The 25,646-nt window shown below is 45.2% G+C and overlaps 1 protein-coding gene across 3 annotated transcripts in view; it reads right to left on the bottom strand.

Annotated features, from left to right (window-relative positions):
* The window catches only part of LOC142558062 (venom metalloproteinase antarease-like TserMP_B), a 154,160-nt gene extending 133,427 nt beyond the window's left edge, over positions 1 to 20,733 (bottom strand). For 2 of the 3 annotated variants that reach the window (XM_075670224.1, XM_075670225.1), the window contains exon 1: positions 20,612 to 20,733. In XM_075670224.1, the coding sequence (XP_075526339.1) occupies positions 20,612 to 20,614 (3 nt within the window). In that variant the 5' untranslated portion in view covers positions 20,615 to 20,733. The remainder of the gene's footprint in view (positions 1 to 20,611) is intronic. The other variant, XM_075670226.1, reaches the window with a different exon arrangement.
* Between the last annotated feature and the right edge of the window lie 4,913 nt (positions 20,734 to 25,646).

Here is a 25,646-nt window from a genome sequence, read left to right as displayed (position 1 = left end):
CCCGCTAGGGCCTTCAATGTATTGAAATAAATAAATAAATAAATAAGCAGTATGTTCCCTAGACTCTCCTTTTCAATATATTTGTGCGAACTTGCTTTTAACAGTAGCTTTCCCGTTTCGACCAGGAAGTTTTGTAGAGCGGCAAGTTCCGTCATCGAAATAATCGAAACTTCATGGCTACCCATCGGTGTTACCGTCCAGCATAGAGAGTACGCCACCTGTCTCCTGCGCACGTTACATTTAAAGCAATATCTTACGGGAGCATGAAATGAAGAAATATTTGCGCGCACGGTAGTGTAAACTAAATAATGTCAGCAGTAAAAAAAAAAACGAAGTGAACACAAGCGGCTGCCTGGTGAGCCATGGAATGGCGCACTAATATTCCAAAATGACAGCACCGCGAGAGGTATTGAACAGAAATTGTGTTTACTCAACCGCAGATCCCCTTCCATCCCAACCGCTTTACCAGTCGGTCTCGAAGTTACGCGGCATGTCATCTATTCGCGAAACTGTCACAATAGGGCATATCTTGCGATTAGCATCCCCCCCCCCTTGGGCTACCTCGCGGAGTTCATTCTCTGTGAACTTCTTGGTAACTGTTTTCCTCGACCCTCTTGTATATAAAAGAAAACCTTTCAAGTTTCTCACGTGTAGGTGAGAATCAAACCGAGATCACACGGGACCTTCAAGCGCACAGTTTGACGCTTTTGCAAGCTGCGCCACGTGTGCACTCGCTGTGCCCCGCTCTTCGATGAACCTTTTTCATGTGAACGCTTTAGCGAGCTGCGCCAAGAATTCCCTGGTATGTGGCACTCTTCTATGGACCTCTTTCACGCCAACTTGGGTCGCTGTGTATATGTCACTAGGTATGCAGCCAGTTAGGGAACAATTATCAGTGTTCGCATGCAATGGTGCACCACATATACCAAAGGCCCTGCGCGGACGTCTTGGCAGCGCTGCCAGATGGCGCGAATGGCCAGAGAGAAGCATGTCCTTCGCATGGAATGCGAAGAGGTTCACCCAGGGACCCCCGTGAGGAACGTGCACGTTCCAGAAGCACTTGAATTTAAAATGGACGGAAGCATTAACCGGTCAGCAGTCGAGATAAGCAACGTACGTTCAAAGTACTGCTGGAAAAAAAGTAGGGAAGAGATTGCTTGCACCGGGTCCGCTATAGGCATATCTAGCGGCACAACGTAGATAGAAAAGTTTTGAGAAAGAGAAAGACAGACTAAGCAGTTGCATACAAAAATGCTAGAATGGAAAGGATGTAGAACATACCTGATTAACTCATGTAGGCTAGGTGACTATTTGTCACTGCAGCGTTTCAAAGGGGATGCCAGTAAATTATCACCATCATCAGAAGCGCGAGAGACGAACTCGACAGCAGTACACTGCTCATGCATGACGCGTTTTGGCGGTGGTTACAACGTGTGTCGCTAATGTACATTGCTTCAATGCCAACAGCATTACCATGAAATCTCATCGCGAGATGCGTTCTGCCGGAATATTTTCGGAATCGCATAGGAGCAGCAATCACTACCTGGCTGCGATTTTGTCACGGCTGCTTCCATGGCAAACTAAGCCCAAGTACACCCTACGCAGATACGCCGCACAATTTGTGTGCTTCGTCAACATGTCGTGCACTGCGCTATTCGTTACTGCTCCTAAGGATACGCAAACGTAAGAATTCCCGCGAAGATGCCAAAGGTTATACTATCATTTGTGTCCTACAAGTTTACAAAATCATTCGGCGACCTTGTGAAGAATGAAGGGACTAGATCCAAGGTATATGCAAACTGATAGCGAAGGTTTTATAGAAGCCTACATGTAAAAAATGGAGCTTATTGTAACCGTCGCCATCTACGTATCGTGGGGACAACTAACAGTAAGCAAAAAAAACAAAATAAATAAAAAGTGACCTCACAACCGGAAATGACAGTGACGTCAAGATCTTATGCTGCTTGGCGCGAATGATTGAATTCCTTTAGCGTCAGGCATTGTGGCCGCAACGACAGCAATTATTTTTCTTTTGAGGCTGAGGTGAGCTTGCGACTCGCCTTAGCTGGAACGCCAGCGTGTCCTTTTAACTATTAGCAATGTCGTATGTCTTAGCGTGAACGTAATTAGGGTGTTATTGACGGCAATTGCTTCAGTAGCTTCCGTAGGAAGGTGAGCGAATCAGGTGGAAATAAATGACACTGCCGAAGAGGTTTCAAAATTAACTTCAGTTTTAATAGTCTAGAATAATTCAACCAATATAACTGAGGAAACATGTTTCAATGGATGAAAAGTACTATGGCCAGCACACAGTCGTAATGCATAGCAACCTATGCGAATCATCTTCACAGAATCATTCGTAATTCCTTGCGACACCAGGTATTCATATCGAACAATGATCACACAAGGCGACATTGGCCCACATTATCATTTAGAATACATTCGACTTACAAATTTTGCTGCCCGTCGAACACTCAGAGCGTGTGTTACGCAGAGCGCGACGATTCTTCGCGGGCGTTCCGCATTTATCGTCACGACGAGACAAGCGCGTCGGATGCCGCAGCGTGAATTTCACGATAAGAAAAAGCTTCCACTCGCACCTTTCGCCAACGAATGCCGTCTGCTAGGTCGCGCAAAATTTGAACTGAAGCGCACGCCACACTTCGAACAAGCAAGCAAGGAAATAATAAAAAAAAGTTGGACGAAACCGCCGCCTGCCGCCGCATTCAAGTGAGCTGGCTTGCACAGCCTTGCCAAGTCTCGCGCCTGAATCACTGGTTGACAGGGATCGCCAAGAAAGAACTAAATAATTGTGAAATAGAAAAAAGTAACGTTTGTTCTTTTAGCGCAGGTAACATATCTCAAACGGAAATTTTGCTCGTATGCTAGTATTTTGACTAAAGATTTTAAAGAATTTTTTTTTACACATAGGTTTTCTAGTTTCAGTGTTTGTACCCCCCCCCCTCACCTGGTCACGCTTCAATCGTGCACCACTAACTAATATTCCTGGTGATATTCCTGGTGATAATATTCCTGGTGATAAGCTGCGCCATAAAGCCAAAGATGATAGGGCCAATGAAACCAGTGACACTACGGGCGTGCACGGTGATGAATTCAATGTGAAGGAAAGCGTTCAGCAAATGCTGATGCACCTACTACAGTCAATGCGCGTGATTCTGGGTGGTCTCCAGAATCCGGCTGCTAGAAGTGCCCTGCAGGGGCTCGCCGTGTTGGAGCCGCTTATCGCAGCTGTCTACATGCTGTAAAGCTTTTGTTTGGCGCTTGTGGTGCTCACGCAGAGGAGGTTCACAAAACACCTTCGTCTTAGCGCCTTTATCTTTAGGTTCAGTTGAACTAGTGACTATACAGACTAGATACGGAACCCGATAGTCGCTTCATGGATGACATTTCTGAATGTTTATCATCAATATGTTGAACTTACCTTCACCGTTGCGCATCCCTATTTCTATGTCATCATCATCCGTCATGACAGCTTTATGTCTCCGTTCCCCTTCCCTCGGTGCAGAGTAGGAGACTAGAGCGCGTTAGCTCAGCCCGACCTCTCTGCCTTCTTTCAAATAAATTATTTCTCCATATCTTCGCGTGTACTGGATCTTACCAGGATAAGTTTTGGCGCTTTCTCTTTATTTATTAGTTATTTATTAGTTAATTTAACTAATTTCGTAACTTTTTGGGGGTACTTTTTATGCACAGTGGCCTTGCCATGTGACGCAGTTAGCAAAAAGCAGGTCGGCCGTGTAATGCAGTTCATTTCGCCTGTACTGAATCTTGAATAAGTTTTGGCGCTGTTTCCCACCACGAACATTATTGTAACCAGTTTTGTTACTTTTTGGGGTACTTTTCAAGCACAGTGGCCGCGCCCGGTGTTCTGCCGCAGTTAGCGAAAAGCAGCTGGGACGTGTGCCGCAGTTAGTTTCGCGTGTACTGAATCTTACTGGGACAAGTTCGTGACTCTTTCTCTGACACCTAAAATTATCGTGACTAACTTCGTAACTTTTTGAGATACTTTTGAGGCACGCCCACCACCCCTGGCGTTGTGAAGCAGTTAGCTTCTTTAAAAAAGCAAGTCCGCCGTGATGACAGTTAGTTTGGCGTGTACTGACACGATCTCGACTGGGTGAGGTGGGCCTTCACCCCGAGAATCTGGAAAGGACGACCAAAAGGGCGTCGTGACGGTGAAATAAAGTAGAAAAGAATGTATTCACTTCATTGGTACATCGTTTAGACCCTATCCGAGTCCGAGTGGTTCTGCCCAACACGGCGGCCAGGACGGCGTTAAATAACCCTTCTTTCCCTCGTTGAGGGAATCCAGTGGCCAATCACAAACGCTGAATCGTTGACTGCCTCTATGCCCCTCACTGGTCTTACACGCGCTGCTCGGGTGGGTTGTGCACCTGTCTTCATCGTGTTCCTCGGATACGTTGTGCACCGATATTCAACATGCTCCTCGGATACGTTGTGCACCTGTCTTCATCGTACTCTTTGGATACGTTTTGCACCTGTATTCATGGTGTTCCTCGGATACTTTGTGCACCGGTCTTCATCGTGTTCCTCGGATACGCTTTGCACCTGTCTTCATTGTGTTCCTCGGATACGTTGTACACCGGTCTTCATCGTGCTCATCGGATACGTTGTGCATCTGTCTTCGTCATACTCTTCCGATACGTTGTGCAGCTGTCTTCATTATGCTCCTCGGATACGTTGTGCACCCGTGTTCATCGTGCTCCTTGTATATTTTGTGCACCTGGCTTCATGCTGCTTCTCGGACACGTTGCATCTGTCTTCATCGTGTTCCTCGGATACGTTGTGCACCGGTCTTCATCGTGCTCCTCGGATACGTTGTGGACTTGTATTCATCGCGCTCCTCGGATAGGTTGTGCACCTTTCTTCACCGTGCTCCTCGGATGCGTTGTGTACCTGTCTTCATCCTGCTCCCGGGACACGTTGTGCACCAGTCTTCATTGAGCTCCTCCGATACGTTGTGCACTAAACTTCATCGTACTCTTCGGATACGTTGTGCCATGTCTTCACCGTGCTCCTCGAATACGTTATGCACCGATCTTCATTGTACTTTTCGGATACATTGTGCACCTGTCTACGTCGTGCTCCTCGGATACGTTGTGCACCTGTCTTCGTCGTGCTCTTCGGATAAGTTGTGCACCTGTCTTCGTCGTGCTCCTCGGATACGTTGTGCACCTGTCTCCATCGTGCTCCTCGGATACGTTGTGCACCTGTCTTCATTGTTACGCTCACGCGTGTGAGTCTACCTTGACCAGAAGCCGAAGCCCGGCGAGCTTGTCAGCGTGATAACGTGTCGTTGCACATGGTTGTTATGGTAAGGACGGTTGCGTTTCCCTCTCTCTTCGTGAGGACGACGCTGTAAAAAGGATAGGGGAGCCACGCCAGGCTTGCTATGTATGTACCAGCAGCAGCTATGCGTGATTAAAATAAGGTTGTTCGTCGTTCGGCATAATAGTCCTGTCCCGGCTCGGAGCCCTGCTCAGCCAAACGTAACATCGTCGTGTTCTTCGGATACGTTGTGCACCTGTATTCATCGTGCTCCTTAGGTACGTTGTGCAGTGACGTTCATCGTGCTACTCGGATACATGGCGCACCTGTCTTCATGATGTCACAATATGAGGCAAACACCTACCGTCGATGCTTTTCCCCGAGAGTTCTCGACGAGGACCCTGTCATCGATAACTGGCCACTTTGTAATGGTTAGGAGGGCGATATTGCTGTCTTGAAACGAATGATGAAACGTGAACATCAACCCTGACCGCTGCGTGTCGCTCATGGGGCAACCTCACCCCTCCCCGCCCCTCGCCATATGTGGTAGTCAATGACTTCTTGAAAAACTTGGGGAACACTTGACAGGCCGATCATAGCAGTACTGAGTCTTAGTGAGACAAGCTTGTGACGCTTTATATGGCCCCGCCACATGTACCTTTTTCGGTACTCACGCTTTTCATGGGCGCGTAGAGCGATTGCCAAGAGTGATAACACTGAAGTGTGTTGCTTGCACCTGCCGAGTGCGCAAAATATACCGTCAAGGAGCTCAAAACGAAGAACTTGTAGATACTGTCTTCCGAACAAATGAAAACGGGTTTTGCATCCACGCATTTCTCTTGAGTGCGAGTAGAAGGCATTCTGCGAGCGTATAGCAAGGTCTAACTGAGAGCCATTGTGGTCACCTCTGTATATGAGTGCACTATCGCGTCGGCTGCGGCCGCATTGTGTGGGAAATGCGCAGTCGTTTGTGCATTTGTGCTTTCAAAGTGCAAGAAATGATGCTTTGGAATGAGGGAATGCTTGGAAATCAGATCTTTTCTTGATAATTCATTGTACGGCTTGGAAGGAATCGGTTATTTTCGACCCCACGTATGTAGAAGCGAATTGCGTTGGTGTATAATGTCGCCCGTTCGCCACTTTCGTACGTTTGCTCTCTACACGCAGTATTGCTATATAGTCTAAATACCCAAATGACACATGCTTGTATTTTTTGCAACTGATGCCATTCGGTAGAGCTTCGTACGGAAACTATTATTGCTTTTCTGGAGCAAGAACTTTGGATTAAGGTACAATAAGCCGGGAACAAGCATTTATATAGAGCGAAATAAACATTTCCTCCTTAACAATGCGTTTTGCGTCTATTTTATGAAATTGCACATCCTACCGATTTGATTGAGGCTTGTAAAGATCGTTCGCAATCATTTCAATTTAATGAACGATCCTGCACTAAGACCGCGTGCGATTTTGCAGCTGAAAATAGAAAAAGAAGGCGCCGAGTAGAACAACCGGCGTAGCGCGCGCCAGCTAGCGGTCAAAACTTGCACGCCGAAAACAGAAAACCCAAGGAGTTTTTCTCATCATGGTGCGCTGCAGTCAGTTCGGCCGCTGCGCTGTATGCGAGTGTCCGCTCTTGTTGAATGTCTTTCTTTAGAGTTCGAACCCGAAAATTTTCCGCAAAAAACTGCCACTGCATGTGTGTGCAGCAAGATGTGTAATATGCATTTCCTACACGCCACTTCCTCTCTATAATTAGGTGAATAGATACTGTCATGTAGTAGTGACGGTGAATATTACAACGGCAAAATTGTTAATGACAAAACTAACTTTTTATTGAGCGAACTTATGGCCATAAAAGCAAGTTGAACTCAAGGAACATATCTAGCGGCGAACACGGTCGGCGATCATCCAAATCCAATCTGCCGTCCAAGCGCGTTGGCTTCTATACACGAGCCATCGAAGGTTCCAGGGTAATCGCTGCTTTCTGGCGTATCGTCCAGAAAGTTCTACACAGTTCGCGTCGCACACGCAGTCAGATCACGCAAGCTTCGGTGACAACGGACAGCAGAAAGAACCATCGAGAACATTTGAGAAACTTACCCGCCGTGGTTGCTCAGTGGCTATGGTGTTGGGCTGCTGAGCACAAGGTCGCGGGATCGAATCCCGGCCGCAGCGGCCGCATTTTGATGGGGGCGAAATGCGAAAACACCCATGTACTTAGATTTAGGGATAAGTTAAACAACCCCAGGTGGTGAAAATTTCTGGAGATAATCAGCAAGTGGTTCTCGCACGTAAAATCCCATAATTCAATTTTTTATTTGAGAAACTTGCGATCAATGTGAATAACATTCGTTAGACGGTGAAAAGAGGCTACGAATATCAGAGCGAAAAAACGAAAACATGCTTATTTAACAATACAACAAACAAACAATATCTCAAGTAATGCAGTAAAAAAAGAAATGCGAAGTCCCTAAGTTTGCCAGAGCTGGTAGAAGGGCTTCAGTCGCACAACATGGACTGTTTCAGGTCGTGAGCGGCGCCGTTGTGATAGCGAAATAATGCCTGCCACGACCGCTCAGTCGAGTGCGCGAATGCGTCGGAAGATCTTGTAGGGTCCGAGATAGTGGCTTAAAGCTTCTCGCTAAGACCTCGTCGGCGTATTGAGGTCCAAACACAATGAAGCTTGCGCATGGTGAAGCTTGCGCCTGCAGGAATACGACATGACCATCGTGTAAAAGTCAGGCCGCACATACGAAAATGCCGACACATTGTCGTGCGAGCCTCTTCAACCTGCCGATCAACACACCAAAAATGATAGCACTTTTCTCGGTGCCATAGGCGAGGCAGACGTATCTACTCAGCAGCGAGGAGATTGTGAATTGCGATCTATTGAACACCTCGAAGGCCGCAACGTACGTCTTCTGCGAGAAATTGTTCGCAGATTGTCGTCGTTTTGTTTGGGACACGAAATATTATACAGGAAGGATTCTGCCGCCAGTAACAAAACCTATTTTTGGCCGTATCAGCAGAGCTTCGTCACGAAATCCTGTTCGCATGCCACGACGAGCCTGCGTCCGGCCACTTGGGTTTCACTCGAACCTATGTTAGGATACGGAAATCCTACTACTGGCCGAAACTCGTCAATCGTGTGAAAGACACTTCTAAGCCTGCCGGCAATGCAAGCGCTGAAATTCACCCAATGTGAAACCTGAGCGATTGCTGAATCCTATCGAGCTGCCTGGAAGGCCATTCGAACGGACCTCCTGCGCCCGTTTTCGTAGTCTACTTCCAGAGACAAGTAGATCATCATCGCCACAGACTATTTAACCCGCTATGATGAAGCAAAGACTGTTCCTAAAGGTACTGCTTCTGAGGTTGCACAGTTTTTCGTACAGTACATTGTACGACATCATGGCGCCCCAACATGTGTCATCGCACATCGAAGGGCGGCGTTTACGGCAAGACTGCTTGAAGAAGTTTTTCAACTGACTTACACCACGCACCGAAAGACGGCTGCCTATCATCCGAAAGCAAGGACTTGACAAAAAGGCTTAACAAAACGATGACCGACATGCTGTCGATGTAGGTAGACGTGCAGCATAAGACGTGGGACAATCTACTACCATACGTCACGTTTGCGTACAATACGTTACGCAGGAGACCACACGCTTCACGCGGTTTTCTCTTCTTTACGGTCGTGAAGTTCAGAAGATGTCAGACGCCATGTTACCATGTAACAATTCTGACAGTCTTGAAGAAGGCACCGAGAGTGTTGTGTAGTGTGCCGAGGAAGTACGGCAACTGCCTCGCGTGAACATCAGGAAACAGCAGTGTACTGACGCGCGACACTACAACCTCCGCCGGTCGACAAGTTGACTACCAACCGGGTGACCAAGTATTAGTTTGGACCCCGTCCGCCGTAAAGGCCTTTCGGAAAAACTTGTTAGTAGGCACTTCAGCCCGCACAAAGTGCTTCGACGAGTCAGTGACCTCAACTATGAATTTTTTCCAGCCAGCACGCCGCCGACAAGCGCGGCGCGAGGTTGTGCACGTCGTGCGGTTAAAACCATATCCCACACCATATTAGTCATGGTGTTCAGACCATTGCGTTTGTCCTGGGATAAGTATTTCTACGCGTCAAGGATTTGTTTAGTATCGAGTCGATGCTCTTCTGGGAGGTGTGGTAATGCCACGTGCTTGCGTCACGTGCTTGGGCAACTTGCTCCCAGAAGAAGGCAAGGACGGGCTGGCTCACGAGCTAGCGCCTTGGTCGGTGGTCGGTGCTGCGCTTCCCCTTCGACGACTCGTACTTTAACGGCCTCTTCTAGAAGTCGTCTATCAACTAAACGTGACGATATTACATATGAATCTCAAGAAATTTAGTAATTTGGAAATACAGCGTTTGCAGAACCCTTGTACAAAACGTAACAATTTCAGATAAGCTGTAAATTGACATATCAAATTTGTCAGCTTTGAAAAATCTAATGAATGCCGTTTACAGAAGCGCGATATCTGCTCCTAATGCGTAGCTATTACATTTGTAAATTTCGTGCTTTCATTTTTTTATCTTCCGGATTTTGAAAAGCTTTAAACAAAATTCATGCCCTAAATCGAAACTACACTCCCAACAGTCACCAGAATTTAACTTTCTCTCTCAAATTCAATAAATTTCACTAAAATCGGTCCCGGGGTGATCTCATCAAAGCGTTACTGCGTTTTACTAGTATTTGAATAGGCTGCGTCGGAGTTGGGCGCGAGTTAACGCTTCCTTATAACGGTTCTACAATGTCCACTTGAACGCTGCTGAGCATCATTCGATTTCAGAACACCTCGCGGCAAGCGAACACGTCGAGACGCTTGGCGCGTTTTGATTGGGTGTTACCGAGGGGATGTCAGACGGCAGTAAAAAGCTTCCATGGACAAGGAACGTGCGTATAAATGTACGTCCTCACTTGCGGAAGTAAGGCGCGCAAGGCAGCGCGCTGATTTTGTGGTCTTAACACCAGGACGGAAAACCAAAAAGACCAAGCTGCTATTGTAGAGAATTCTCGCGACAGAGTAACATAGCAAACGTAAAGTGTGGACACTCCCATAGGCGCCTGCGGCCGACTTTGCTCTCAGCGCACGTAGCGGAATCGACGAAACGCAACAGCCTCCAAGATGGTCGCCGCACGCTGCCGAATCTCGGAGGCCCTAATGTCAGTTTAGTTTATTTTTTTTTTTGTGACCCCTAACGTTGTTTAAATCGAGTGATTTCATGTATGCGTTTGTGCAGTTGTTTATATGTTGCGACGACGTGACGAAGAGCACGCAAAGGTGTTTCACTTCATGTTAGTTTCATTTAAATTCATATTTGCTGTTTGAAGCTGTATCTTAGTGCAAGAAATCATGCCAACTGTTGAAGAAGTAGAACTTTACCGCCTATAATATTGTAAGTCTAGTAACTCACGCCAAAAGGTGTATCGTAAATAAATGTGCCATGTTCCTTAAATATATATCAACTTGCTGCACAGTCAAGAACACCAATATAGCAGGCAACAATTTATTGCAACAAGATTGTAAGAGGCAGATACATGAAAACGGGAAGAAACTGCGAAATGCAAGTAATATGGGTATCACAAGGCGCACTTTTAAACGTGACCAAGCCCAATCCGATTTGAAGTTATCGGGCGCGATTGATTCTTTTGCGCAAGCTGCGCGATAGAGCCAATAGCGGTGGGGGCTTTCGATCCGCATCGGGCTTGATCGCCATCGAAAGTGATCGTATGACACCGGTATAGTAGAGAATAGTCGGAAATTAATGGCGTGATAGCAGTAGCTTTGCACAAGCAAAACACATAGAAGACATGTTGCAACTACCCAGATAATGAAGAAAAAACAACTGCACATACACGCGCGCAATTTGTCAAAACAAGATTGTTTTAGAAGGAAACAAATATGACGTTTTTTCTTGAACTTCTGCGTAGGAGGGTAAATTAGGGTAGCAAAATTATTTGAATGGTTGCGTGCCAAAATAAAATGGCTGCAAAAATAATTGAGCACGCACCAACATCCTCATGTCGATTGTGTAAGCCACTGTGTCCGTCATTAAACAGCTGCAATTAAGCACTTTGTGTTAGGTGTCTTCAGCTGATGTCTTCTAAGCCTTGCAATCGTCTTCTGATACTTGGAATTTTGCCTTTGAGTATGCATGGTGTCCTGTACAGTGTATATTGAGGAAATGGGGGAGATTCCTGCAATACGTAGAATGACAGACGGAAGGTAAGCAATAATGGAGGCTTCAAAGCTATTGAATGTAGACGCTACGTTCCTTTGTATAAGCAATAGTGCAGCAATACTGGAGCCTGCAACGCTTTATAATGGAGATGCTGCGTCCCTTCATGTAATGCGTATTTTTTGGTTAAGGAAGCACTGTTATAAACGCCAAAAAACAAGGAACTTTCTACGGTAATGACTCCATACACAATTAGAACATGAAAACACGTATCTTCAGCGCAATGCAGAACAGCTAACAACGCTCGAGCACACATGGCCTGCTACAGAGGTTGAGAGAGAAAGTTTTATTGCTATACTGCAAATATTGCACGTGTACTGCTTTAGAAATAGCTACATTTCTATTCCAAATTAGAGCACCATCTCTTTTCAGGAGTCGCTGCGGGTAACACAAAGCTCTCTGCCCCGAAAGGCAAGTGTTCATATGCTGCATTTCTTAACGAACAATTTTGTTTTCTAACTTCGTCATTGTATTGAACGTGCCTCGCAGCTAGGACACTGCTGCGTCCCTGTTATCGCCAGGATCACAGCTCATTGCTGCGCATAAACAATAAAAAAGGAATGCGAAATGAAAGTCTGCTTAGCAAATGGGCAGCAGGTGTTCATGGATTCAAGGTCGCCGTCACTCGTTAATGCGCCTAACAGTGACATAACAAAATACGAAGAGAATAAGCCCTTAAGCACGTGAAAAAGAGCTCCTTGTGGCCTTACCATGAAACGGCGACGAAGCAGTAATGCCAGACGCTTGCAGAAGAACCCAACAACGATCCTCAGGCGCATTTTACACAAAGAGGCTGGCAGCGCGGCCTGACTAGGCTTCGCGCGTGTTGGGTCACGCACAATGGTCGTGCCACCTGTCAAGCTGCTAGCCCCAGCCACAGGCGCATTTTTCTTGATGTGCTCTGCCACCTAGCGGAATCGGCGAAGCTGCGTAGCTCGGCCGCAAAACGGAGCGGGTGCCCACTCTTGTAGTTTGCTGTTGCTCTATGTTCTTGCCGCGACCGCGCCTTTCGCGGCTTGTGCGCGCTTATTTCCGCAAGTGAGGAGGTACCTTAGCACACCCTCTGCTCACGCAACGTCTGAGCAGCTCGTGTTCCCTTTTGAGTGCTCTGCTGCATCGAGAAGCGCTCATTCCCGGCGTTCCAGCTCAATTGGTACGACTGGACTGAAGGGTTCGCATGTGGCGAGAAAATTTCACAATTGTCTACTAAAACGTAAGCATTCTTTGCCACCGGAAACGCCATAGGAGGACGCGCAAAAGCTAGGAAAAGCAAGTAAAGAAACCCAAGGGAAAACGAAGTGACAGCCGAGCCAAACAGTGCTTACGCATTAGTAGACAACTCGCAAGATTTCTGTAGCTTTGTTGATCTTTTTTTCGTTAAGTTGCGTTACTGCCATGACACTTGCTTGTAGTCACCGTGCTGTGCTGCGTACGGCCATGTGTGTGGGGTGAATACGTTGCTAACGAACGTTTTACGCCAAGAGATAAGTAGGATATCGAAGGCCATTGCAGCTTTATCTGTTCTCTCCATACACTATGCATCGCCAAAAGATTTCGCTACAAGCGTTGTTGATGATTTATGTTTTTCCGGTGATCCGGCATTGCGTAAACGGTAATACGTTTACTGACGAGGTAGAACTCCACAGCGGCATTTGCGCAATTGTGCTGAGGCTTCTTCGTAACGTTCTTGTAATTGCATGGCGATCCGCTAACTGGTCGGCCAGCAGAGCAGAGACTACCATCAATTACAATAACGACGAGCAAGAACCTCTGACAGCGCAGCGTATAAAGCAAGCAGAATATTTTTTGGAATGAAAATATGATAGTTTGACCAAGAAAGACAAAAATATTGAAATACTAACAGACAGGTTTTTCAAAGGAAGTAAGGTAGGTCGGATTAAGAAATTTCCAGGCACTTATCTGTGCATACGCATTTGCGGCAACGTTATGTACACTGCTACACGTTGACAAGAAATTTGCAAATGTATCGAAGTAACTTAAGACTCAAACGAACAGTATCCTCCCATAGAAAAAAACATTGAGAAGGCATTGAAATATTGTTGGTCAATGTTGTTTTTTTATTGAGGAATTATTGAGAGTTTGTTGGAGAATTGTTGGGCTGAGTGTTGAGGGCTCTTGAATATTGGCCACTGAAGTTTAATTGAAACACCATTGGGTATCTCGATGTTGAATAATTGTTAAATTATCATTCATAGTCTATTGTGCTTAGACGGCCCGTTGTGTTTGTTTTGTTGAATTGTTGTTGGGTTACCATTGATTCTGCGTTGAACTGACGTGGTGGTTCTGTTGATCTGTATTTGAGTTATTATTGCCACAGCACTGAAAAGTACATTGTGGCCCAGTTGAGATCGCATTGAGATTTCAGAAGTCGCCATTGAAATATGACTGACGTTTCGGTGGGCTAGGGGATTTTTATTCACATATTGAAATTGCTTCGCTGTTCACACTTGCATGCCCTGGTGCCTGCTCATAACTTTCCCAAACACAAACAAGAGCAAAGGAGAGACTGATCAATATGAAGTACCTTTGTTTACATTGAAGCTGCGTGCACATGAAACATTATTACAGTACATAAGGCACCACTACATCGAACCTGGCAACATAGGCCAGTACCTACAGCACTCTAGCAGTGTAAGTACATCTGAAAAAACCTATAGATATGAATTCAATCAAAACGATCGTTGCAGTCTTCACTTTCGACTAAAGTTTTGACTAGACGGCAAAGCGACTGAAAAGGCAGGGCTTAAGCATACCCTTGAAACAACCAACTTTGAACACATGAACACTTGAAGCTGCTTGCGTGTGAATATATAAAAGACATCTGAATATGTTACATTAAAATGTTTCTCACACTAACACATCACAGGAAGAGCTACGGCTAACTGTGAGAAGGCAAAATAACAGACTTGAAACAAATGACTTCACGATTAAAATTTAATGATGTACCAAAGTAGACTTGCCTGAGCTTTCTGTCTTCGAGATGTATATATGTTCATGTTGCCCAATTATTTTATAAAATAACACTACTCAACTTAGCTATTAATTGACGAAACATTATTTAGAAAGTTGTCGGGCATGGTGAACACCTGAATCACATGTTTCACGAGCCAGGTTTGCTTTCTTCAGAAATAAACTTGTAAAACTTTTGTGTAATGAATGCAGCTTATCTCTGGCACAAGTCAAGAACAAACAGTACACCATTTCATTATGTTAATTTTGGGTACAGAAGAGTTTGTTGGTGGCATTTCCTCAATTTAGTGAGCTCATTTTCAGGTAATTTTTCTGAACTTACTCTAAGCTAATTAGAGCACATTTTGGGGCCTTTTTCCATATACCCACTAACTAAGTGGTACCTCAGTCAATAAAGAGATACGGCAAGGCTAATACCTTGAACAATAAGAGAAAAATCATTGTTTAACACAGAAAATTGGTAGTAACACACGGCTAACACAATTCCAAACAGCCAAATAAATGGTCACCTGCACTTGCAGTATCAAGTACCCCAGAAATAGTCATATAAAGGATGAGAAAATGTTTCAATGACTGAAGAGCCAGATTGGTGAGGCAGTGAAGAACGCAAATAAATGCGTATATGAAGCACCCGTGATTTCGATTGCGCAGGTAAAATGATATTAAAATGATACAAGAATTTTATTGCATAAAGCACAAAAAGTTGCATAAAAATTGGTACAAAGCAGTAACGAAGACAGAGGGTGATACATCACCCGTGTTGAACAAAAAATTACAAGTGATATGCATGCGTATTTAAGCTCACGACATTTTTTCTTGAATATATACAAAAAGAACACATGCACTTACCGCACGAAAAAGGTTCTTGCGCCTGGAGAATGCAGCACAGTACAAAGCAGCGTCATGAGAACCGAAAAGTAGAGCTTAGTATGTTTAAAAACTACGAATGCTTGCACACCCACGAACAGGCATGTGACATGTCATGCCTTGAATGGATGAAATTCATAAATCTTACACACAAAGGAAGTTACCATCACTCTTATTGGCTTCCTCAGGGCACTCCTTGAAGTTGAACTAGAAAAATGTACATCAGTGTTAAAAACAAAGAGAAGGTAAGACGCTATAGCGTTCTTCCTGAAATAAACAGCGTACATAATTTCATGTATCAATTCTATGGACACTTCGCCAATTCGGTGTCATTTATATTTGACAACCACCCAAACAGAGACGAGAAGGCTTAATTAAGGTAGGAACACACACGAACGCTGACTCAACTAGTTCATTCGTGAAGACAAAGATTTTAAACACAATGGCCAACTTCACAAATAAAAAGCCATGGATGCTGAGCAGAAACAGCCTGGCACAACAAAAAAGGACCGAAAGACGTCCTGTAGAATTAACATGTGCGTCAAAAACTAACAAAAAATGAAAACTGAAAGGTTTGTCCTGTAGGTGATATTAACGAGAAGTACTGCAGCAACTCTTTCCCACTAGGGATCACAGAAATCTTGCTTAAGAATTTTCCTTCGTGATCAATAAATAATGCTTCCATAAGTCCTATTCTGTTCTGGTCTTTGTGATGAAAGAATCGTTCTTTCTGCTCTATACAAATCTTTCGCTTTTTCGAAAGATTTGTCCCATAGTTCTCATTTTTCGCGCACGTTTATTCTACATGACATGGCTTTCTCATATTTTTTTCTGGTAGCACGTGGCTGTTTCTGCCACGCATGCAAGACTTTTTGCCTTTCTCAAGTTGACCAGTGTCTTTAATACCTCTGTCATCAAAAGTAAACCTTTAGTTGAGCTTGCACTCGTGTGCGCTCCTACCTATTTAGCCGTCCGTCATCCGCCTCTGTCCGTGCGGCTGTTTCCAGTACGCACGTATCACTTGGTTAGGCTGGTAAACATTCTCACAAACGAAAGTAAGTGCCTCCCCTCAAAAGGTAGCCCATCCTTTACTTCTAAACGCCAGAGCAAATCGAAAGTAAGCCTTCACAGCGTCCATGCGGCAGCTAGTACACCACAAAGCAGCACAAGAAATAGTTGAAAATCCCACTTGATGGCGAGTGACAACAGAGATGCGAGCTTGCTAGTGAATCAGCCACATATCAGCGGGTGTCTCTTGCACGACGCCAAGGTGCTCTTGACGTAGAACACTTTAGCAGCTGAGAATTTGCTGCATGCGTAACCTGTGCGAAGGGAATGCGTACAGAAGATGAGATTACGCGGATCAGGAATCTGCCACACACTGCACATAACTATGCACGAAATAGAAGTCCACACTATACTATCAAGAAAAAATCTGTGACTCCTTATAGGAGTGCCGTCGAGAAAAGGAAGAAATGGGTCGCTACAGTGAACGTTAGCTAAAACACGAAAAGCGATGTTTCACAGCGGGGAAAAATATTCCTGGCTCTCTCGGAGAACCAAAGACCACGCGACAGTGCATAGCCGATACCAAGCAGATATCGAATCTCTGGGTAGAAGTCCAGCAGAACGAATGACCTAAAGATATGCCGAGAGCGATGCGAGCGTGAGCGTGCCTGTACGAGTGAGAACATGTGCCAGTTATTTGAAGGTGATATGCGATAAGGCGAGCCCGTCGGTATGCCGTCGGCGGCTGCGTTCTTTGCCGACGTCGTCACCACACCTCTGTTCATTTGCCCTGTGTATCCGTGCACAGTCACCGGAAGCTATGACTAATCGGTTGGCCGTCCTCCGCAAATCCCAAAGAGGCGAAATATATTTTGCGGTGCGCCGCATCATTAGCCGCAACCTAAATTGAGGTGCGCTTAACCGCTACGAAACAAAAGGTGATCACACTAACCATACGGTATACGATGAGCCACTACGTATGAAAAAAATTAATTGTGATGTCCCACTTGCCAGACCAACGATCTGATTATGAGGCGGGTCGTAGTTGGGTACTCCGTGGTAATTTTGACTTCCTGGACATTTTTACGTACATACAATGCACAATCCACGAGCATTTTTGCATTCCTCTCCTTTGGAATGCGGCCGCTGCAGGGATCGTATCCGCGACCTCGAGCCCCGAATTGCCACTACGGCCGCCATAGTTACGAAATGCGTAAGCGTTAAGTGCAACACTCCCTTCCGGTACGAGTGTGGTACAAGCGCAGCACAGCTGCACACCTGCGGCACAATTATTTGTCGCGGCTCTCCTAAGCTCGTAGTGCCTTCCTAAACACCTTAAAAGGCAGCGCGCCTCTCACGTATCGGAACGCGATAACAAGCGCTTAGACGGCCCACGTGAGCCCCTATCAAAGATGACGTGGCCACTGTACAAAATTATCCATGCGCAGAGAAGCCGATCCTTACGTTCCAATTGTGTTCTCTCATACAAATTAAAGAAACGTTATTAGACAAGAACAAATGAAGCAATGCAATCTTACGCACGTGGGGCACCGCTGCTTCTTCGCCTACCATTGTTTCAAACTAAGTGACGGCGGCAGCGAGAGTTAGTATTGCGCGCTTTTGCATGCGCTTTGCTTGAAGAAAGTGAACGGTGCGCTTAACATCCCACTCTTGTCGATGTCAAAATAGAAGAAAAGCTACGTGCTCAAGAAAACGAGATTACTTACCTATCTGCAGAAGTTCGGCTGCGGCTGTTTCGGGGTGCCTTCGCTCCAACAGGCATCATGACCTCTGCCGCGCAGCTCATAAAAACAACCAGGCTCGCACATCAGTCGAAGACTAGTAGCTGGGTGAGCCAACGACTTCAACGGATAAACGTGCCACTTATCGTCGTTAAAGCATTTCACTAAAATGTGCGTCATGATGTACGAAAAGAAAAAAAATACTTTCATCAAAAAGCACGAGGCGTGAACCACCGCACAACTGCAACCAAGTAACTGAGTCCGAAAGCCGTTCACAGCTTCACTATCGTATTGAGCTATAAGAACCTTTCATACACAGAATAACGGCACCTAAAAACCGCTAATGAATTAGTAATAATTTTTCATCCACTAACCTTCATAAATTTTTAACCTAATTTAACCACCTAATTTGTAGCATAAAGAACAAATACTACGACCAAAAAATGCGACTACGAAACTAGCGGTAACCATGTGTACAGTTGGAAACGAAGCTACAACGGTTGCAACGGCTTGCGCGCGCGCACACACACCCGAACGCAACCTTGAGGTTTGTAGCCTGACCTAGAAATAAAAATTACTACTAATTTTGCTCGTTTTACAAAAGTAACGCTTCAAAAATCGTTGGTAGCGCCTTTGCAGATGACAAGGTGACAAGTAAGGTATGATAAGAGTCGGTTGCCTGTATTTCTTTCATTTCCCTTTGGTGTTCGTGTATTTAACTGAACATACGAGACCTGCAAGCTTGGGAGATGAGAGGACGGCAGTTCGGCGAGGCTCAAATAAATCGCGTGCTTCTTGCAAGGCGAGAGTCGGGAGCAGCCGCACATACAGCGATTAGCTGGTATACTGTTGCGGCTGTTGCTGAATCCGAAGCTCTTTGAAGTCAATGGTTATAGCGGATGCGCGCTGCGATCTTAAAGTGCGTTCGTTCTTTGATTTCTATTACCACGGACGTTGGATAAAAAACTATATTTGCTTTACGGACAGAGGGTACGTCGCAGGAAATTCGAAGACCTCACAGGTGTATGTTTGTAGCGTGTGCGCGCTTGCATCCTACGGTTACCATAGCGCGTCCGATGCTCGAAGGTAGCGTCATCGCGTGTCGGCGCCTGTCTTATCGTTGGCCGCGCTGCCACCGTGTCTACTTTTGGGGAACTCCACATGCGCGTAGTCACCATGTTTGCAAGTGAATTTCGCATTATCCTGCACCCCAAAACGTGCTCATTTTGAATCGTACCAATGGCTATGTCATCTAGTGTATGCTAAAACGACGATGGCATTTGTACACCGGCGAAGAAATAAATCGTTACGAACTTGGGCGGTCATGAATCTAGTCTAAAGTTGCAGTTTTTACGTAGCAAAAACGGCTACGAAAGTGGGGCGCTCCCGGAGATAGGCGCGTCAAAGCGTCAGCTATACCGACAGCACGAGGAAGTGGCACGCGCCAAGCATTTCAGAGCTTGCTGGCTTTCGAATGAGAGGAGTATGCGTGCGCTCGTGGCATATTGGTTAGAGTACCCGGCTCGACGGCCGACGTTCCATTCCACCCCCTCGGTCACACATTATTTTCTTTCAATGAAAGCGAGTCGAAAGAACCTACCTGCCGCGAAGTGACAGGAATGAGGTTGGAACGCTTCGCAATAAATTTTTCGAATGTCTTCATATGCGAGTCCTAATTATTGTATACTGGACTCAACTGGTACACAACAAAAAAACAACTAGAAAAATCTACACAAATTACCCAATAAATTGTTTATTGAGAACACTCAATGGTAATATTGTTGTGCTAGGTTTGAGTGAACTCAATTGCTCTTGAAAATTTGTTGAAGTCCGTTGTTTTAACAACTGCCCAACAATATATCAATGGTTAATCAACAGACATTTTTGTACGGGGTATCGGATAAAATATTTGCCCACCCCCTATGATGTCTTTCACTGTATCTCAAATACTTGTTGCCCGAGTATCTTGAATCGTATCTCGATGCAATTGAAAAGTAAAACTGCCCAGCGCGTCCCCTGGGTTACGTAACCGTGACGAAGGTCAGGTGCATGCAGGACAAGCTTCGCTTACCCTCACTCTCCTGTAGCGGAAGGATTGGTGATATTTTATTGATATCTTCCCCCACGTACTTTTACCTGGTATTAGTCATCATTTCCATTGCACTTTCCTATTGACTCTATTTGTGTTGCAAGCTGTTGGGTTATGCGAATAAATCTTTTGTTACGTGGATTCTTTTGATTTGATACATAACGCTGGTTTTACGTTGGTGTTATCGTAGTTTTATCCCTACCCAATGCTTTCCTCATGGAAGGTATTGATGAATAAACATATTTCTTTAAGATAAATAAACAAACGTGCCGTTACTGTATCAAAAATGTTCCTGCGGTAAAGTGAAAAGAAATGACCAGAAACACTTACCATTACCGTATCTGCGATCCTTCTAACGTGGCTTTTCAGTAGCAAGGCAGGCGTGTCACACACATGCAAACGAATTTATTCGCGAAGAAACTGGCTTGCATTTAATATGTCACAGGGACTTTCTAGATTCGTCAGCATAAAAAGGACAAACGCGTTGTTCTCACTGCCCCCAGGCGTGAAATATCATTATGTGCGCAAATACATATCAAACTGTCACCTTCAGCGTGACCAGCGGCATATATAGGTGTTTCATCAATTACATACGTTAGTAGCGACCTTGCTCGTTTTTTTTGGCGCATTTTAGCGCAGCATGAAGGATGAGCAACTTCTGTGTGATCGTCGTTGCGTCAAATGTCTACAGAAGCAACGCCGCACGCAATAGTCGGCCTTCCATCAGACTTTCTTCCTTTGAACATATGAAATTTAACGATATCATAGCGCTCTTTTGTGAAACCATTATAGCAGTTAATTGATGTGGGTTCTTTGTAACACCGAATCATAACGTGATGGCAGGAGAATGGTCAAAATCGCCTTACAGAACTTGATCTCCAGGGTCAATATAGCGTGTGTTTCGCGAAATGAGATCGAAATCTCTTAAAAATAGTCAAAAATTCATTTATGGGGCCGAAACTAACGTACGATTATGAAGTATTCCGTAGTTGTGGACTTCAGAATACCTGCAGTGGTGGCGTAGTGGCTTTGGCGTTGAGCTGTTAAGCCCGAGGTCGCGGGATCAAACCCTGGCCGCGGTGGCAGCATATCGATGGGGTGTTATGATCGACCTCTCCGGTATGAGAAGCATTCGAACGGGCTTCCCCACGTCAACATTATTGCCCTCTTCATTGAATCGACGCTACCTCGTCCTCAACGAGCTGATACAGAAGGATAGAAGAGATGGAACTGCGCTCTGCGCAGCTCCCATTCCGACGACTAACCCTGGGCGACACAGTAGGCTTACGAAGAGGCGAAGAGGCAAGACCTCGACATCCCATCGTGGGAGGCCTAGGCCCAGCCGACTATACTGCTGGTGCTCATCAAAGTTCTCTCTCTCTCTCTCTCTCTCAAGCACACGAAAAATCCCGACCAACTAGAGGCTCACAGCTTTGCTATAAAATTGAACAGCGGTACACAACACTGCAGATGAACGTTAATCCATTGAAGGCCAGTGTAATGACAGTAACCCGGAAAAAGAAGATACGGTAGCTAGGGAACCACTTATGCTTTAACGCGCAAAATATTTCGATGTCATCCTTACGTGAGATTTCAAATGAAACCAGCACACTACATAAACAGAGGAAATAAAACGGCGCTACAGCAAATCAAATATTCAGGAACATTCTGTAAATTTTCGCACGACATCAAGCTCTTTTTGTATAAAACGTTTATTAGACGCAGACGCCTAGCAGAATATGAGTATGTTAACTAGGACCCTTTAGAGCAAACTAACATTGACAAAATGAAAAAGATACAAGGAAGGCCTATAAAATTTATGTGAAGCGAATACAGCCACAATACCTCACTAACAGCGCTATTAAGAAGAGCCAACGTAGAAAATTACAGACTAGATGATATCGGGACAGTATAAAATCATTTCACAAGTTGTTTCACTGTAGAATAGGAATAGACAGAACTATGTACATTCGTCCTGTCAACCAAAGGCCAACATGACTTCCTCATCCTCACAAAGTGACTTTCAATGCCAAACAGATGTGTTCATGCAGTCATTTTATCACAAAACAAGAAACTAAAATATCTTCTCGCCAAAGTACTTGAAGGTACTGACATATCATTATGTATATGCGCATTCACAAATGAAACACGTCCTAGTTATTTAAAGCTAGGACGTGTTCCACGATCTTACAATCTTTTACCATCTTAACTAGGACGATTTCAAGATCTTACTAGTTATTTAAAGGTGCGTGTCGTTTATCATGTTGCTTAATGTCGTCTCGGTTTAGCTTTGGTTTCTTTTACTTGTGTAGACAGGACTGTTTATGATATTCTTGGATATTGAGTGCGATCCGTTCTTTTATCCTGATTTTTGTTGTTGTTCTTGCGAAGTGACATATCGTTTACGCGCGCAGTAGTTCGTGAAAGACTACCTAATTTCTTCTTAAATTCTGAGTTGTCTGCCATGTTGTTTCTTGTAGTTCCGGTTTTTTTTACTTGCATAGATACTACCATTGTTTGTCATTCTATTCTGGCATTTTCTGTCTGAAATATTTTTTATGTGCGAAAGCATCAAATGGCCCATTGTGCAAAAAGGCGGCATCTGTAGCGTCGAAACGGCACCTCAATTCCCATTGGCTGCGACACCACGTCACGTGCTCGACTCGGCGGAGCAGAGGGGAGGGGAAAGGGGAGACCTGCTTCGGCGCTTGCACGCCAGGTGTTGCGTCAAGGGAAACTACATCATCGCGATGCCCCGCCACCCTCGCTTGCGGAAGCCTGTATTATTCACGCGTTCCTTATGCACTCGAACACACGCCTGCGTTCTAACTTCCCCTCGTTAATTGCTATCAAGAAATAATGCATGAAAACCATCATCATCATCAGCCTGGTTACGCCCACTGCAGGGCAAAGGCCTCTCCCACACTTCTCCAACAACCCCGGTCGTGTACTAATCGTGGCCATGCCGTGCCTACAAACTTCTTAATCTCATCCACCCACCTAACTTTCTGCCGCCCCCTGCTACGCTTCCCTTCCCTTGGGATCCTGTCCGTAACCCTTAATGACCATCGGTCATCTGCCCTCCTCATTACATGTCCTGCCCATGCCCATTTCTTTTTCTTGATGTCAACTAAGATGTCATTAACTCGCGTTTGTTCCCGCACCCAACCTGCTCTTTTCTTATTCCTTAACGTTACACCTATCATTCCGCTTTCCATAGCTCGTTGCGTCGTCCTCAATTTGAGTAGAACCCTTTTCGTAAGCCTCCAGGTTCCTGTCCCGTAGGTGAGTACTGGTAAGACACAGCTGTTATTTACTTTTCTCTTGAGGGATAATGGCAACCTGCTGTTCGTGATCTGAGAATGCCTGCCAAACGCACCCCAGCCCATTCTTATTCCTCTGATTATTTCCGTCTCATGATCCGGATCCGCCGTCACTACCTGCCCTAAGTAGATGTATTCCCTTAGGACTTCCAGTTCCTCGTTGCTATTGTAAATTGCTGTTCTCTTCCGAGACTGTTAAGCATTACTTTAGTTTTCTGCAGATTAATTTTTAGACCCACTCTTCTGCTTTGCCTCTCCAGGTCAGTGGGCATGCATTGAAATTGGTCCCCTGAGTTACTAAGCAAGACAATATCAGCGAATCGCAAGTTACTAAGGTATTCTCCATTAACTTTTATCCCCAATTCTTCCCAATCCAGGTCTCTGAATACCTCCTGTAAGCACGCTGTGAATAGCATCGGAGATATTGTATCTCCCTGCCTGACGCCTTTCTTTATTGGGATTCTGTTGCTTGCTTTACGGAGGACTACGGAGGACTACTGCGGCTGTGGAGCCGCTACATATATCTTTCAGTATTTTTACATACGGCTCGTCTACACCCTGATTCCGTAATGCCTCCATGACTGCTGAGGTTTCGACAGAATCAAACGCTTTCTCGTAATCCATGAAAGCTATATATAAGGGTTGGTTATATTCCGCACATTTCTCTATCACCTGATTGATAGTGTGAATATGATCTATTGTTGAGTAGCCTTTACGGAATCCTGCCTGGTCCTTTGCTTGACAGAAGTCTAGGGTATTCCTGATTCTATTTGCGATTACCTTAGTAAATAGTTGGTAGGCAACGGACAGTAACCTGATCGGTCTATAATTTTTCAAGTCTTTGGCGTCCCCTTTCTTATGGATTAGGATTATGTTAGCGTTCTTCCAAGATTCCGCTGCGCTCGAGGTCATGAGGCATTGCGTATTCAGGGTGGTCAGTTTCTCAAGAACAATCTGTCCGCCATCCTTCAACAAATCTTCTGTTACCTTATACTGCCCAGCTGCCTTCCCCATTTGCATATCTCCGAAGGCTTTCTTTACTTCTTCCGGCGTTACCTTTGGGATTTCAAATTCCTCTAGACTATTTTCTCTTCCATTATCGTCGTGGGTACCACTGGTACTGTATAAATCTCTATAGAACTCCTCAGCCACTTGAACTATCTCATCCATATTAGTAATGATATTGGCGGCTTTGTCTCTTAACGCATACATCTGATTCTTGCCAATTGCTAATTTCTTCTTCACTGCATTTAGGCTTCCTCCGTTCCTGAGAGCATGTTCAATTCTATCCATATTATACTTCCTTATGTCAGCTGTCTTATGCTTGTTGATTAACTTCGAAAGTTCTGCCAGTTGTATTCTAGCTGCAGGGTTAGATGCTTTCATACATTGTCGTTTCTTGATCAGATCTTTAGCCTCCTGCGATAGTTTGCTGGCATCCTGCCTAACGGAGTTACCACCGACTTCCATTGCACACTCCTTAATGATGCCCACAAGATTGTCGTTCATTGCTTCAACACTATGGCCTTCTTCCTGAGTTAAAGCCGAATACCTGTTCTGTAGCTTGATCCGGAATTCCTCTATTTTCCCTCTTACCGCTAACTCATTGATTGGCTTCTTATGTACCAGTTTCTTCCGTTCCGTCCTCAGGTCTAGGCTAATTCAAGTTCTTACCATCCTGTGGTCACTGCAGCGCACCTTGCCGAGCCCGTCCACACTATTGTATGATGCAAGGGTTAGCGCAGAGTATGAAGTCTATTTCATTTCTAGTCTCGCCGTTCGGGCTCCTCCACGTCCACTTTCGGCTATCCCGCTTGCGGAAGAAGGTATTCATTATCCTCATATTATTCTGTTCCGCAAACTCTACTAATAACTCTCCCCTGCTATTCCTAGTGCTTATGCCATATTCCCCCACTGCCTTGTCTCCAGCCTGCTTCTTGCCTACCTTGGCATTAAAGTCGCCCATTAGTATAGTGTATTTAGTTTTCACTTTACCCATCGCCGATTCCACGTCTTCATAGAAGCTTTCGACTTCCTGGCCA

Source organism: Dermacentor variabilis, chromosome 9 (genome assembly GCF_050947875.1).
Source record: "Dermacentor variabilis isolate Ectoservices chromosome 9, ASM5094787v1, whole genome shotgun sequence".
Lineage (NCBI taxonomy): Eukaryota > Metazoa > Arthropoda > Arachnida > Ixodida > Ixodidae > Dermacentor > Dermacentor variabilis.
Note: the sequence above shows the minus strand (reverse complement) of the source record. Positions and strands in the feature narration are given on the sequence as shown.